This window comes from Nicotiana sylvestris, chromosome 12, assembly GCF_000393655.2.
Source record: "Nicotiana sylvestris chromosome 12, ASM39365v2, whole genome shotgun sequence".
In the NCBI taxonomy this organism is placed as follows: domain Eukaryota; kingdom Viridiplantae; phylum Streptophyta; class Magnoliopsida; order Solanales; family Solanaceae; genus Nicotiana; species Nicotiana sylvestris.
The window spans coordinates 4353285-4369712 of record NC_091068.1 but is presented as its reverse complement, the minus strand read 5'-3'; the positions used below and the strand labels follow the sequence as shown (position 1 = coordinate 4369712).

The following is a 16428-nucleotide window of genomic DNA, read 5'->3' as shown; positions in this document are numbered from 1 at the left end:
TTAACCAAAGGTCTTGGGTTCGAGCCCTGGGTATAGAAAAATCCTTGGTAAGGACGCTTTCCCCCGACTAGGGCCCTACGCGGTGCGATTCCGGATATAGTCGGACTCTAATGCGGGTACCAGACACTGGATGGGAAACCAAAAAAAAAAAAAAAGTTCCAAACTTCTACTATTATCTTTTCTAATAAACTTTTCTTATTAGTCCTTGACCCCCTTTGTCAGTTTCTGATATTATTTCATATTCAAAACAAAAGCAAGATTTTAGAACCTCCTCAATGTCTCTTTTAGCAGCAGCCATGACTGAAACTTAACACGACGGCTATCTCTGTCCGACATTATATTAAACAAATTTTTTCCTATCTCAAACGACGTAAAAGCATCAATAGCACAATATTCAACTTGTTCATAGCTCAAATTCTCATCATCCCACTTACTCAAAGTATTATTCAATTGCTTCTCCATAACTTTCCCAAGTACTGCTTTCGCCATTCGCTTCAAATCCATTTTTCCATAGATTTCTTCTCCATAAGTCAACAATGCCAGTTTGTTCAAATCAACAGTATTCGCCACGTACAGCCCGTGATCGCATAACAACTTCTCAACATCTCCCTCAACTCCAATACCAACAAACGTGTTATTAGGATCAATGAGAAAGTCTACGAGGCTCTGGGGAATGAAATCTCTATGAAGGAGTTGAAATATTAGGCAACGATCGCCGATGGAGAGCTGAAGAAGAGCAACTGAGTGCTCGTCCTCGGGTTTAGAACACGGGAGCCATTTGATATTCAGACTGATAAGGAGCTTGTGGAGTCTACGACGACGTGTGTGCACAGTTTGTAGAATCCAATGATCAACAATTGTTGCTTTTTTGGTGGCAGTAACTTCGATTTGGGACTCGTAGAAAGGCACAATGTAATCAGCCATCTGGCGACTCGTAGCACAGTACACAAGGTATTTCGCGTTTAAGTAGGGTTCAGGAAAGTATCGCACCCAAGAAGTGTGATGTAGACAAAATGAATGATAAAAGAACGAATGATAATGTAATATTGTTAAATACAGGGAATTTCAAGCTCTATATATAAGAGCTTAAAATGACCTGAAGAATACAGATAATTTCAAACTCTATATATAAGAGCTTAAAATGACCTAAATAGAGTGGGATTGGGATTGGACTTTCTTATTTGAGGATATCCTAGTTGGTTTTGGTTTTAGTTTCGGAAAACCAACTTTCCTTTTACGGATCGGTTCTCTCAGGTCAAATAAACAAGTAAAATAAATTTCCTATCTCTCCGACTAAATTGCATATAATAGCATCTCCCAAAAATTAGACAATTCGAATAAAGAAAATCACTTCAAATACTTGAAACTTTCCATATATTATGTCCCATATTAACGGTGTTGAAACCTTTAAACTTAGCGGAAAAAAATTGACATCTTACAGACTATTTGTCCTTATATAACAACAACGACAAATCCAGTAGTTTCTCATAAGTGAGTCGGAAGAGGGTAAGATATACGTAATCTTAACCCTACCCCTGGAAGGACAGAGAGACTGTGCTACATGTCCTTATATACATACATTTTAAAGTCGTATGTGCTTCGTCCATTTTCTTTTATACAATGATATTTGATCATATTGGGCCTAAGTGTACGTCTTACCTCCCAGACCCCACTTGTGAAAAATTACTGGGCGTATTATTGTTTTTGTTGTTGTTATATTTATTATATTTAATAGGAAAACTAATTTGATAGGAAAAACATCACAATTAAGTTTAAAAGCTAAATATTTTAGTACTTTGAATTTTTAAAAAGTTACTTAAATATTTTTAAGACTTAAAATTAACATTTTAATGTTCCAAAAAGAAAGGAGTGTCAACAAAAGAGAATATTTTAACAATGGAGTAAATATAAATACTAAAGCCATATTAATACTGCAAATATCAATTTACCGCGTGATGCACAATGGACCAGAGTAACGGAGAACGCCGTGGGAACCAGCCGGAATATCACCGGAACCCTCATTCTGCGTCGCCGAATTGGCCTTCCGACGAGACTGTCTCTCTTAACGACGACAATCATAGAAGAAACTTTCCCGGCGATGGCAACCACTACAATCGCCGCCAACATCACCATCACCACCACCACCAAAACCCTAATTCCGAGCAAAATTTCGGTGGTTCTCCGCTTCTTTCAGCTCGTAAGAGACCTTACGATCAATCAACATCTGGTACAAAGCATTATTCTCCCGCTCCTAATTAACAATTCCGAAAAAGAAATCACCTGGTTCTAATTTGTCTGGCACTTTTGTTTATCAAGAATAAATTTGACTAACTTTTTAGAGACTTGATTATTTCATTTTTTAAAAAAATTAAAATGAGTTTGAGTTTATATATACTGATAGTGAGATTTAACCTGATATATTAGGTTACGTACCATTTACTATAATTTACCGATTAATGCTTATTAAATGGAGTTGCCTGCAATTACCTTTTAAGCGACATGGTTGTGTACAAAATCTTTACACTGTCAGTTCATTGAACTTTAAACTCAATTAATTTTTTTTTGGAATCTGTAGAAAAGTGTATTCTAAGTTAACTGGTAGAAAGATGCATTTTAAAATGTTGGTAAAAGTTATATACATTGAGGTGTAAAGATTTTTTTATACCATCCATGCAATTTAACCTGTTATAGTAGGTTATGCTGATTTAGTATAGGTTATCAACTAATGCTTATTAAATGGAGTTACCTGCAATAAGTGACCTGATTGCATAGAAAATCTTTATACTGTCAGTGCATAGAACTTAAACTCAATTAGAATTTGGATATTTTTGAAACTATAGAAAAGAGTATTGTATGTCAAAATTCTCCTTGTAAAATTGGTGGAAAGATACATTCCAAAATGTTGGTAAGTTCAGTTAGTTGAATCCCTGGAAGCGAAAGAGCCAAATGTTGAGCATGTTGTATTTTACTGAGTGTTTGTAAGCTGTAGCAGTATTTCATAAGCATGACTTTCTGAATTTTGGAAAACCTTTTAGACTCTCAGGTTCGCTTTGGATCTGTGAAACTCTATGTTGTAGGAGTACCAAGACCAGCCGAAGAAGAAGACGTAAGTCTCTGTCGTTAAGAATTTTGAATAATGATATCTTTTTTCCTTGTATGTTGTGTATTGTTTTTTATGACGGTGGTGTTCGGGTCAGCTTGCGCACACTTAGAGTGTTCCACCGAATTACCTCCCACTAGCACAGATACCGCTAAATTTTGCCCACCAAAGCTTAGGCAGATGGGAACAAATCTCCTAGTGTTTTGCCTCCTCTGAGATTTGAACCAGAGATCTCATGGTTTTTCTCCCTCTTTATTGACCACTGAGCCATAAAAACCTAGTGTTCTGTTGGCGCTTAGTTGTACCGACAAAGTGGACTTCTGCACACTATGAGTTATGCTTAAGAGTGGGACTTGAGGCTTTTAAGAGCTTAGTTATAATAACCAACAAGAACTACTACTATTAGCCTCAACCCAAAGTAGTTGAGGTTAGCCATATAAAGCTTCTATATCTATATCCATCTTCATCCAAAAATAAAGCCTCTACATCCATTCTGCTTCAATTAGCTAGGCACTCGTTCCAGTTCTAATAATTGATTTTTTGAGACCTTCTTAAATGTCTTATAAATCTAGAGATTCTAGAAATCTCAGAGGTAACCTACAATGACATGCAAATCTCTGACCAAATGCAAAAAATGCCAGGAGAATATCATACTTAATGTAAGTTTACTAATGTTGTATTTATTGAGACAATGGATGACTCTACGGCTCTACCTGAGGCATATACACACCTTGCCCATACTTTTTTAACAGTAACTTGGTGTTTTTTAATGAAAGTTTTGTTACTGAAGAAAAATTATACCACTTAATCAATCTAGTTGGTATCACCTATATTAATACTTTGCCTCCATTTGCATCTATGTCTGGTGAAAATATTATTGGTGAGTAGTTACATATGAAAAGCGACTCATGGTTTTCGATCTAACAACCAACCGGCAGAGTACATAGGTGATGTATATTCCAGTAATTTTAGCAATATACTGTGGTCATTGCATCTACTAAGACTAGGCTACTACTTTGAATTAAGTTCATGCTGTCTTCCCTTTGTCAAAGGTCCCTTTTTTAATATTTGTTCTGGATATCAATTAGCTATTTTCTTTTTTGCCTCAAAATTTATTAAGTTGTGAATAAGTTGCAATATCACAAAGCAACTTGTGTGAAGTAGAGTATACTCCTCTATCTTTGGAATTTCTAGGTGTCCTATATTTTACATAGATACTTCATTTGTCTTGAATTAAATGGATATGTTATGGACCATATGGTATCCATGGTGTTCAATTAAGATCAATCAACTACACCTCAGTCCCAAACTACGTGCAGAAAACCAACAGATAGTCTCATCCCTGTTGGAAGAATGGGTTAACCACTTGCTTTCGTCCAACTTCAATGAGGGTCTTTTCCCTGTCTAATGATCCAGTAACTTCCCAATTTTCTGGGATGTTTAACTATTTGAAATTTCATCACTCAAGTCCTTGCAGATTCCATGTTTAACTATGTTCATCATCTGGGCATTTCGAAAGTATTCTTACATATTAACACATGCATCTTTCAATTCAGGTTCGTTCTGTTTTTGCTGAACATGGGAATATTATTGAGGTTGTTCGGCTCAAGGATAAATCCACTGGTTTGAGGAAAGGTAGAGGAATGTGGTAATAGTTGCCGTTGCCAGGTCATCTGGTAGTGTACTTGTTATAGTTTACAGTGATGGTGTTGCTTTATCAAATGTCATGCCATCTGCACTGGGTTATGTATTCGTAAAGCAATTCAAAGAATTTAAATTACTCTGGATCATTTAAAATACTAGGATTTAATCTTATTCCTCCCCCTTGCTATTTTCTGCTGTTGACATTCACTATATTCTCGGCACATGTGTCATCATATTACTTTTTGACAAGTATAGACGTCAGATAAAAGTGAATATTTTTCCCTAAACAGAATAAAAATGAATAATGTATTTACACTGCAGAATGCTGTTTTGTGAAGTATAGCACGCTAGATGAAGCTGATAGGGCGATTGGAGCATTCCATGGTCGATATACTTTCCCTGGGGTGAGTTTCCTTCTCAGTTGTGAAGTTAAAATCATTTACCCTCTCAAGAAATTATTGATCCCCTCTTACTCGGTTTGTATATATTTCTTGCTTGCAGGGTGAGGTTCCCTTAATAATTAGGTATGCTGATGGGGAACGAGAACGTCTTGGTAATTGTTTTGTTGTCTTACTGTTCAAATTTTAGATAACATAGGTCTAATACCGAACATAAGGATCATGAATAAAGCTCCCACCCTTGCGAAGTCCTTAGCCTTAAATAGCCAACTTGAGTTATCATAAGCTTAAATAAAGCAAATTCGCTCCCTTCTACTATCTATGTTGTCCACCACTCACTGCCCACCAAGGCAGTATGTAAAAGTTGACAAGCTTCTCTGTAAAGATCCATGTGCGATTGAAGTTGCATTTTCCAGGAAAACACATTAGTCAGGATAAGGCTATAGTAAACAATTTTAAGAATAATACTCACAAGGCTAAGGGGCCTAGGGTATTTTGACCAGCTACCTAAACTTTTGAAATCTAAGGTAATGAAAATGGAATTCAAGAACTACATCTTTCTGGTCACAGAGAAACATTTAAGTATTACATGACAAAGAGGTAAGTGTTTCGATAATTTGTTACGTTTGATAGATGAAACGAATGATTATTTGCAAGTCGCTCCATCTGTTCATAGATCTGTTGGTACTGATGGGGAGACTGCATTTTGTAAGGGTTTGAATTCTGAACAGAATCCAGGGAATGAGTATATCAAAATAGTATTTTTGATGAATTGACATGGAGTATTTTATCAAGTGTATACAGTCTGAATTTTCAGTTATCACTTTGCCTCTCTAGAATTCTAGGTGTTTATTTGCCTTATGTTGTTATTTCTATCCGCTTTTACCTCTTTTCTCTCTCATTGTAGGAAGCTTGGGTGAACAAAATCACAAACTTTATGTTGGTGGTCTGAGGAAACAAGTTTCCAAAAGAGAAGTTGAGCATGTATGCTCCACATATATGTGTTTTAAGCCAAGACATGCAGATTCTATCTTCCCTTTTTGCTCCTTCCTTTTTCACTGTTACTCTTTCTCTAATTTGTGCATTCTGTATACATATGCAAAGAATCTGCATGTTGACATTCTACTACTTTCATGCTATATATTTTACGTACTGGGCACAAATTCTAGGTTTTTTGTTCTTAGTGCTATTGGATAAAAAGAAATATGTAGCAAATAATTCTGCAGTGATGTCATGGTTATAGGTTTATCAATTATAATTTTCATTTAATGGATATAAGTGATAAAGATTAATCCTTGCTCCATTCCACTTTACCGGACACATTTTTCGATCTAGGATGTAGTAACGCTTCATGAACTATGTCAAATAACAAGCTTTATTCAGTTCCCATGTTTGAAAGACGAATTCATATCATGATATCATGTACCATTAGTTAATGATTATTTCTTTATCTCTATATTATATGAAATCCAAATAAATTCTCAATCTATATACACGGTCAAATTAAGTAACAGATAAGAGACCGAGGGACAATTTGTTTCTCTTTTGAGCCAATGGAAAAGTTCTGAGTTTGGATGCACGCCTTTGGTGGCAGGTATTTTCTCCATATGGAGTTGTTGAAGAAGTCTTTTTCTTGCTTGATGAACAAAAACAACGCCGTGGTATGTAACAGCAACTCTCTTCTTTCTCGTTCTCTCTCTGTTCTCTCTCATTATTTTTTTTACATTTAGCATGCAGGAGCGTTTGCATTTGGTAACAGTTTGCAAAGATGCTTTCTCACTGAACCTAGTTTAAGACATATATCCCTGTTGCTATAGCTTCTTCTCTAGTTGCTGCCCACAATTCAGCTGGTTGCATATTCTCAATTTTATCTAGGGTGTTAAGTGGACGAGTTGGTTGAATTTAGGCAGGTCAAAATGGGTTAAATCAAAATAATGGATGGGTCATTAGCCCGCTTAAATGTTACTTGGGCTGAGATGAGTTAGGTCAAGATGTGGCTAAACAATAGGTTATAGCCCAACCCACCCAACTCTAAAAAAGTTTTAGTTACTTTGTTTATTTTCTTATAATTTGTTGTGTTACCAAATAAAAATTTATTATTGTTATTGTTATTATTATGGCTATATTTTATGTTAGTTTCAACAACAACAACTACCCAGTAAAATCCCACAAAGTGGGGTCTGGGGAGGGTAATGTGTACGCAGACTTTACCCCTACCCCGATAGGGAAGAGAGGCTGTTTCCGATAGACCCTCGGCATTAGTTTCAAATTTATTATTATGGCTATATCAAACAAAAGTTTCTAAAATATTTTGACAAGTTCTCTTATAGGTCTATTTAGGCTACATATTTAGGCTTTAGCCCAAATCAGCCAAACTTATGAGCCGACTTGGGTTGTGCCCAAATTGGCCCGCAATGAAAATATGCCCAGCCCATCCTGCCCAGACTTGCGTGGGTCATATTTTCATGCGCTAAGTTTGCCACCCAATTTTACCAATCAAGTGCACTGCTTCTTGACATGTTTTGAATAGTGTAATTGCATTTGCCATATTTGGTGCTCATGCTTATTGTTCTGCTACCCGTACGTAAAATTGATATGTGCTGACCTACATCTGGTTTGTCTATACATACTCTGTTTTTTAACATTTTTTGCTTGGCGTTGATATTATTCCTGCCTTGAAGGAAGTGCTTTTGTCAGTTTTGCTTGTAAAGACATGGCGGTTGCGGCAATGAATGCACTACATGGTACCTATGTAACGACGAAAGTAAGCCCCTGTATTAATATATATTTGTGGTCTAATATGAAACCAATCTCCTTTCTCCCATTCTCTTGTGGTTCAGGTCTGAAACCAAATATCCTTTCTCCCATTCCCTTGTGGTTCAGGTCTGTCATCAGCCGTTGATTGTTCGATTTGCGGATCCTAAGAAGCCCAAGGTGGGCGAGTCGAGGTGTGTATCCATCCATGAAATTTTACTCTTCCCTTTATCTTTGTATGGATCAACCATTGCTAGTTTTGGAGTACCACTTCTGTTGGATGAGTCAAATACTCTTTCCGAATAAACAAATAGTTATTTTGGATGAAAAAGTTGAACACAAATTGAAGAAACTAGAATGGAGCTGATATTCTTCTCTCCCGAGTGTGATATCTCAGATTCTCTTGATCGAGAAAGTTAAGGACTTCTAAGCAGTGTTTCAGAAAGCATTCTTTGGGCTAGTCCCGGGACACGCCTAAGGCAGGGTGTGTGAAAACGCACTGGGGCGATTCTGGGGGGTGAAGATATCAGTGGGTGCACACCCCAAAGATGAGGCGTAAGTCCAGGGAAAAAAAGGCGTCTCAAGACCACACACGTCCGTAGCTTTTAGTAAATTGGGGGCAAAAATTGGCAATTCCCTATTATCTTTGTCCAATTCTCTCTTCGTTGGGCCCCAAATAGGCAAAAAATACTTCGGCGGCAGCAGCACAATAGGGAAGAAATTGTTGAGGCTAGAGATTGGCAGGTTCTTTTATCTTTTTGCTTTACTAAATCTTTCTTCTCTTACAAGATTGTCTAACCGTCATGCTTTCTATTTGGGTTGTGTTCCTGTATTATCGAACCCAAATCTCCACTCTTCCCTTTATTTAACTTTCTGGCTTTCTTTTTCTGCTCCTTCTTCTGAAGTTGGGACAAAAATCAAAGCACTAAAGAACATGGTTTTCTTGCAAGGTTTGCTTTTGTTTATTTTATTTATTTCTTGTTTTTATGACATGTTATCAGCAAACAAACAGTAAGCTTCATGATTTCTGAGATATTAGTTGTTCATTGACCTTTTTCGTTGGAGGCCAAAAAATGAGTCGTGGTTATTTGTTCAAAGGGAAAGATGTAAATACCCATTTTACTAATATGTGGATAATGTATCTCTAAGGTTATTTTTGAGAACATAAAAATGGGTAGGGTGCTAACATACTACCTTCATGTAGTATGTTAGCAAGACCCTATATGTGTGTGTATGCATATACATACAAAACCACTTTGAATTTTTGACTTTTTTTCTTGCAAAGGTGTTTTTTTTTCCGGAGATGGGTCAAAAATGCAGCCGAACTATTGAAAAAGGTCTAAAAATACCCTCCATCCACCTAATGGGTTAACAATACCCCTCCATCCACATTTTTGGTTCACTTATGCCCTTTAACCGTTAAGTCAATGCTGATTTTAAAAAATAACTATTTAAATTTTTCGTGGAAGCTTCTTATTGATCGAAATTAAAACATCTAACCTATTAGAAAGACCCACCGTATCTACCCATTTTTCTAACCCGCCCCAAATACTAACCTGACCCGAATAAAAAGTTCAAATAAAAAAAGACGCCCCACTTCCATTTAACCCACAGATTTACATATGTTCATTTCTTGATTAATCTCATGTATAGCATTATCATCGAATAAAGGTTTTGAACAAATTAAACAAACAAGAAAAGCCTAGCATGAATGAGCCAATGATTTTCTCGACAATAATGTGGGACAGAAACTAGGGGTAATCCAACGGTTTATGATATCTTCCAAACAATCTCTTTGAGATCTTTCCGTTATGTGAAAATGACTAAATTACTCATCTTGAATATAATGCAATTTGTGTCTATCATGTAAATTGAATTGGATGCCATAACAAGAAAAAGAAAACCACGTAGTAAATTTGCGTCTATATGTCCTCTGCAACTTCCACGGAGCTTTTGTTCCATGGAGTTTGATAGAAGTAGGGCCTCTTTTTTATAGTTGAACTTTTTGTTCGGGTCGGGTTAGTGTTTGAAGCGGGTTAATATGAAAAGCTGGTAGATATGGGCGGGTCTTTCTAATGGGTTAAATGTTTTAATTTTGGCCAATAAGAAGTTGCCACGTGGAATTTAAATAATAAATATTTTTAATTCAGCATTGACCTAACGGTCAAAGGGCATAAGTGAACCAAAAAGGTGAATGGTGGAGTATTTTTAATCCAATAGGTGGATGAAGGGTATTTTTTAACGTTTTCCAATAGTTTAGGTGTATTTTTAACCCTTTTCCGTTTTTTTTGGCTTTCTTGTTTGAGTTGTTAGTTAGATGCCACTTAGAACACTGTTAATTTATATCTCTGTTACTATTATATTTTTGTTATTGTTGTGTGCTTAATTGCTTATATACTTATTAATTTCCTATTTCTTTATTGGATTTTTGATGGATTTCATACATTAGTGTTTAAGCATTGGTGGACAGAGTTACTCGGTACCTGTGCTGGTGGGAGGTATAGGTACCCAGTGAGATTAGTGGAGGTGCGTGCAAGCTGGTCCGGACATCGACTCTATAGAAAAAAAGAATTTCATTTCCTATTTCCTTATTGGAATTTTATGAATTTCATACAATTGTTTGTGTAATTTATATAGGAATAGTTTTTCCATATGTTTATGTTTATTTTATTTTTATATAAAAATGTAAAAAATTAAATATTCATGGCCTGTGCCTCAGGACTCATCTCACTCCATCTGAGATAAAGTGCCTAGTCTCACACTTCCTCCTTTTAAAACAATGCATCTACCTCCCAGAGTCATCATGCCCGGCATCTAGTATCTTCTGTAACAAGTTGCTATAGATGCTTGTTCCTATACCACATTCTCTTCATTCCTTCAGTTCTTTCCCGGTGCATTCTTATTCAAGTCCTGCTCTGGTCCAATGCATTAGACTAGCTTTTAGTTTATCTTGCCTCTTGTATTTTTACTTGCTGGTTTCCTTATCTGAAACTTATAACTTGCAGGGCGCCATCCCATATGAATGAGCAATTTAATGGGAATATAGCAGCTAACCAGTCTAATCACCAGAGTCCAAATAAGGTTATTGTTCAATATTCTCCATTAAGTAGATGGAAGCATGTCGTAATGCGAGTTTTACTATTAGAATAGCCTAACTTTTCTATTAAGAGCTGTATGTTTTTTCAAGAGTGCATCTAATTTTGTGCTATGAGAGCTTAATCTTTCTTCCTTTTTGACAAAGGAGCTCGATCTTTTTATCACAATGCAAATGGTCTTGCCTATTTGAAAAATGTAACTTCTTTATTTAAAGAAAATGCAATCCCCAGTACATAATTACCTACGAAAGATAATTAGAAAAAAAGTATGTTTCAAGTATCTGTTGCTTTTTGCAGACTCCAAATAACAGAAGCAATCCTCAGACAGTTTTCAGCACTTATGTCGGATCAGATATTGTTTTGCCATCAGCTGCATCTTCTGTCAATGCAAGATCTTTAAATGGTGAGATGGTGGAGTCTATAGATTGTGAATGGAGTGAACATATCTGTCCTGATGGATTCGTATATTATTATAACTGCATGACGTGTGAAAGCAGGGTAAGTTTCATTAAGTGTCCAATTTCTTTTTTAACACTGGATCCCATGCCCCTCATAATGCATGGATGCCTGAAAACATGCAAACAGTGGGAGAAGCCTGAGGAATTTGCACTTTATGAAAAGAAATTGGAAAAGTTAGATCTGCAGCAACAGGATCAGCGCAATTTAAGACTTCCAGTCCGTAATAATCCAGAAGTTTCTCAAATGCGTGAGGTACAGCTTTCCTCAGAGAAACCTTCCGTTCACGCAGCAGTTAGTGATTTTCAACTTGTAGTTTTAGGTTTTTTTATTGAATGTTTCCGATTTGATTTTGTGCATGAAACTTGTTGGCTTTGATCCATTGACTAATGAAATCTTGTTATACTAGATTTGCAAATCTTATGACTCATTTGATTGAATTAAGGCAATAACCACCATTGTATGGGAGGTTTTTAAGTATAGTACTCCCATAAAGATGCTCTGAACGGCATAAAAATATAGTTTGAAAGATATAGCTGGAAATTTTGTGCATGATATGATGCAGATATGAAGCCGCAGAAACTATATGTTTTGGTGCATAATGATGCATTGAAAAACTCAAAGTTATCTTGATATGAGATCTAGAAGGTTAGAGGTAGTCAATGCATACATCTTAATAAGTACCTTTACAACAAAGGAGTTTTTCATTCTGATGACACTATACGTGTTTTCTGATTTTTCAGGAACTCAAAATTCATTCTGCTGACATTATACATGTTTTCTGAATTTTCAGGAACTCGAAACAGGAAGCTCAACGGTTCCTCTGGCTTGTGTCTAAACTGCATTGGTTTTCATTTTTGAAGTGGCTAGAACTGAAGCGAATGGTATTGGATTTTCAAATACAAGTGAGACTGGCCGTGAGAGGCAACATTTCTGAAGACTGGATTTCTTGGAATTCAGGTCTGCTTATTCTGAGTATGCAAATTTGTACCACATTTCAATTTGCTTGAGATTTACTGCGAGCTTCAGTAATTCTGTTATGTGCCTCTTCCCAATTAGTAGCAAATATGACTGTATAGTTGTATATTTGGTCTAAGCTTTAGGTTTCTTTGCTTATTCTCTGTGTTAGTGGAATATTGAATTATTACTAGTACAGATGTTGTTGCAATTAACTTTCCTTTTTCATCAGTTCTCCAGGGTCTATTGGAAACAACCTCTCCGCCTTCCAGGATAGGGCAGTGGCGAAGCCAGAAATTTTCTCAAAGGTGTTCAAACTTGAAATAAGTAAAAAAAAATTCGATAAAGGGTGTTCAATACATGTTATGTACCTCTAAAATATAGTAATATTTTACCTATCTAAACAGTGTAGCTTTCCGACAAAGGGCTGTCAATTGATCACCCTAACCCAAGTGTGTCTTCGCCCTTGGGGTAGGGGTAATGCTGCGTACATCTTATCCTCCCCAGACCAAACTTGCTGGAAATTACTGGGCTTGTTGTTGTTAATAGTACAGATGTTCGGACACCTTTCTCAGCCTTTTGTCTAAGACCAAACGCGCCCTAGTACAAATGTTCGGCTGAGTAGAGAATGTCTAGTTTTAAAAAGTAGACTTGACTTCGTCTTTAATTAAAAGTTCGTCACATGAACCCATTCGTTAGTCACCATAACTATGACCATTAATAAAAGAAAAATTAGACAACGATAAATACTTAAAGCTACTTTATCTTTGCTAACACTCATTTTTTTATGGAATTTTTACATTCCTATACACTATATGAAACTATATAACCCTCATACTCAAGTTTTACTATAATTACATTTTATATATCCAATTACCATTTATGTACATTTTAAAGGAATTAATAGTAATAATTATTGTCCTAAAATTACTTTAACATATCTTCCACTCCCCACGTTTCTCTCTCCACATCCCACGCCCCTCTCCCACGTATCTTGCACAAGAGAGCAGCAATTCCACCATTGACAACCATTAAAAAGCTTTGAAGCTTTGAATTCAAATTTGGGTTTTCAAAAAATATTATTTGATGTTGTTGCAAAGAATTGAGAATTCTCTTTACGTCTCTCTCTATCTCTCAATCCCAAATTTCAGTAATGTAAAGCAAAGAAAAAGAGAGCAGCAATTCCACCATTGACAGCCATTAAAAAGTTTTGAATTCGAATTTGAGTTTTCAAAAATTATTATTTGTTTGGATTGGATGTTGTTGCAAATAATTGGGAATATAGTTTGGAGTTTATATCTCAATTTTGAGGGGCTTTTTGGTGAAGATTAGACTTGGTTTTGACTGAATTTCAGATTGAAACTCGAAGAAGAAGAAGAAGAAGAAGAAGAAGAAGAAGAAGAAGAAGAAGAAGAAGAAGAAGACATGACATACATTATACTGCAGAAATTGTAGTAAAATTATAGAAAAATTGTATTATGTTGTTTATATAATTTTTTTTAATTCATTTAACTATTGTATGAAAGTTGAACAATATTGTATAAAAATTATATTTAAGTTGTATCATATTGTAGTTGTATATAACTGAGTAGAAATAATGTATAAAAATTGTAGATAAGTTGTATAATATATAATTAGTTGTATGAAATTTGTTTTTACTATGTATAAATCAGATACAAAATATACAAAAGATATATTGTATAAATTTTGTATAAAATTTGTATTTAAGTTGTATGTTATTGTAGTTATATTTAACTGGGTAGAAATAATGTGTGAAAGTTGTAGATAAGTTGTATAATATATAATTAGTTGTATGAAATTTGTTTTTACTATGTATAAATCAGATATAAAATATACAAAAGACATATTGTATAAAATTTGTATAAAAATTGTGTTTAAGTTGTACGATATTGTAGCTGTATAAAAATTCTTAGTGTATACTGTGTAGAGTAATGATGTCACTTCATAGAGAAATGAACTTCCTCTGTTGGAACATAAGTTCTGTGATTCACCATCCTCTGCTTTTAGTCATGAGATGTTTGTATGAATCTAAGTGTTGTAGTAATGAAGTGTTGTTTGAGTTATGTGTTTGTCACACCTCCTTTTTGCGCGCCCAGCCCCGAAGGGTTAAATGCGCGAGGGAGTTTTTCTAATTTAAGTGACAATATTCGAAATGAGATTATTTATTTAATTCAGAGTCGCCACTTGGGAAAGGTTTGGCTTTTGGTGTCCCAAGTCACCGGTTTATCTTGAATCCCAGATCGAGGAAATTTTCGACTTTCCAAATGAAGTCTGCGAACCAGAAATTCTAAGTAAGGAATTATGTTGACTCGAGGGAAGGTGTTAGGCACCCTCGAATCCCGTGGTTCTAGCACGGTCGCTTAAATTGTTACAATGGCTAAATATCTGATTTAAATACATGTTATAACTTATGTGCTTTTATTAAGTTTAAACCGCTTTATTATTATCATTTATATTTTTAGAAGAATTGCAGCGTCGTGAATATGCATCTCGAACCACGTCGTAATCAATGCACCCGTGGTTGTTAATACATTCCAACTCCGTTGAGATTTGGATTTGGGTCACATAAATGCGCACCCTAATAGGAATGTAATTTAATTAAGTCGCGCCTAAAGAGTCTAACGCGTTATTATCTTTGGGGAAGACCGTGAAATTCACTTGAACGGCCCATCCCAAATTCTAAGTATTTTTTTAATATGTACATTTATGAAGGCCCCGCAGTTTGTGCATGTTATTTGGCGAGGCTCGTCTCACTTTTGAAAGGATAAACCTACAATGACTACATTTTTTCTATTATGTTTGTCTCTAAAAATGGAAGAAAAGAAATTACATGCTAATTAAATTACATGCTTGGCCAACTCTGGTCCCTTATTAATTATCAGATTAATTATTTACGGGAATTATCTCATGCCTTATCTCATGAACATGCTTTTGATTTAATAAAGAAAATCGCATACAAAATAAAATGTTAGAACTCGTGCTAAACATTCTTCAAGTTTGAATTTAAACTACATATTTAAACTAGATTAATGGAATTATCTACTAGATGATGCTACCAATGGAATTCGACCTTTGTCCTAATAAACTGCCTAATGGAATCCAATTTGGACAGAGTTAACTCAGATGGTTAAAAGCTATATTGCGTTTGGTGAGATTAGTAGCAGTCTACCCTATACGTACAAAATATAACTAAATGAAGTCTAGTTATCGAATACGCTTAATTACTCGTGCATTCCATCAATTGCATAATTATATCATTTGTACAACCAAACAACTGTAAATCATAGTACTTAAAACAAACTAAGTTTCAATTTAAGCACAAGCTAACTAATGTATTTTTGCTATCATGCTACAAACTAAGAATTACACAAATCTAACAACATTTATAAAACTGTAAGTGCAGCAGCCAATGATTAAAACTCCTTCGCATCTTTCATTTCATGCTTTTAATGTTACATCAGTGTGAAATTCAAAATGTGTACCTGGAAATTGGACAACAAGAAGGAAAAGAGGAGTGATCAGTGCAGCAGCAGTGATAAATAACAAACAGCACCAGCAACACAGCAGTTTCAGCAACCAGATGCACCAGGAACACACTCAAACGAAGCCCGAAATAATTTGTGAAACCCAAACAGCAACAAACAACGTGCAAAAGACTCAAAATGGACTTGAACTCAAACCAAAGTTGGACCAGTAGATTGCATAGGAAGTTCCAACAAGTTGGAGTCAGACCAGAAGATCAATATCAACTGCTGGAGCTTTGAACTGAACCAAAGCTCAATGGAATGATGTTTTATCTACCCCTTTTTGTCAGCTATTTTCAGAACAAAAGATAACCCTCAAAAAATGCCACGTCCCTTCTGTTCTCTCTGTGATTTTATGCTGCTAAGCAATTCCTCCAAAGATAAGTTTTTTAGGGGCTGTTTTTAATGGCTGAAAAACCTTCTTTTGAACTAATGGAAACCCTTCTGTTTTTATAGCTTCTATCAGCCCATTCAAACAG

The 16428-nt window shown here is 35.5% G+C and overlaps 2 protein-coding genes across 2 annotated transcripts; one reads left to right on the top strand and one right to left on the bottom strand.

The window, feature by feature from the left end:
• Window positions 1-261: 261 nt before the first annotated feature.
• LOC104238787 (3'-5' exonuclease-like) lies at window positions 262-924 on the bottom strand. Its single transcript, XM_009793263.1, has one exon. It carries the CDS (start codon window positions 922-924, stop codon window positions 262-264), a length of 663 nt encoding a protein of 220 aa, XP_009791565.1.
• A 1009-nt stretch (window positions 925-1933) lies between these two features.
• LOC104238781 (flowering time control protein FCA) lies at window positions 1934-12828 on the top strand. Its single transcript, XM_070165051.1, has 14 exons — window positions 1934-2227; window positions 3036-3106; window positions 4657-4735; window positions 5066-5148; window positions 5246-5297; window positions 6050-6126; window positions 6737-6803; window positions 7824-7906; window positions 8026-8090; window positions 10902-10977; window positions 11289-11489; window positions 11577-11702; window positions 12241-12407; window positions 12637-12828. The coding sequence occupies exons 1-13, from the start codon at window positions 1963-1965 to the stop codon at window positions 12283-12285; spliced, it is 1290 nt and encodes a 429-aa protein (XP_070021152.1). The 5' UTR covers window positions 1934-1962; the 3' UTR covers window positions 12286-12407; window positions 12637-12828.
• Window positions 12829-16428: the final 3600 nt, after the last annotated feature.

What these genes read in the sequence shown, in the direction of transcription:
- LOC104238787 (XM_009793263.1), bottom strand. Translation starts at nt 924, where the DNA reads ATGGCTGATTACATTGTGCCTTTCTACGAGTCCCAAATCGAAGTTACT.
- LOC104238781 (XM_070165051.1), top strand. Translation starts at nt 1,963, where the DNA reads ATGGACCAGAGTAACGGAGAACGCCGTGGGAACCAGCCGGAATATCAC. An exon ending in ATCCACTGGTTTGAGGAAAG is followed by an intron (nt 4,736 to 5,065) that starts GTAGAGGAATGT and finishes TTTACACTGCAG; the next exon opens with AATGCTGTTTTGTGAAGTAT. An exon ending in AAGTTTCTCAAATGCGTGAG is followed by an intron (nt 11,703 to 12,240) that starts GTACAGCTTTCC and finishes CTGAATTTTCAG; the next exon opens with GAACTCGAAACAGGAAGCTC.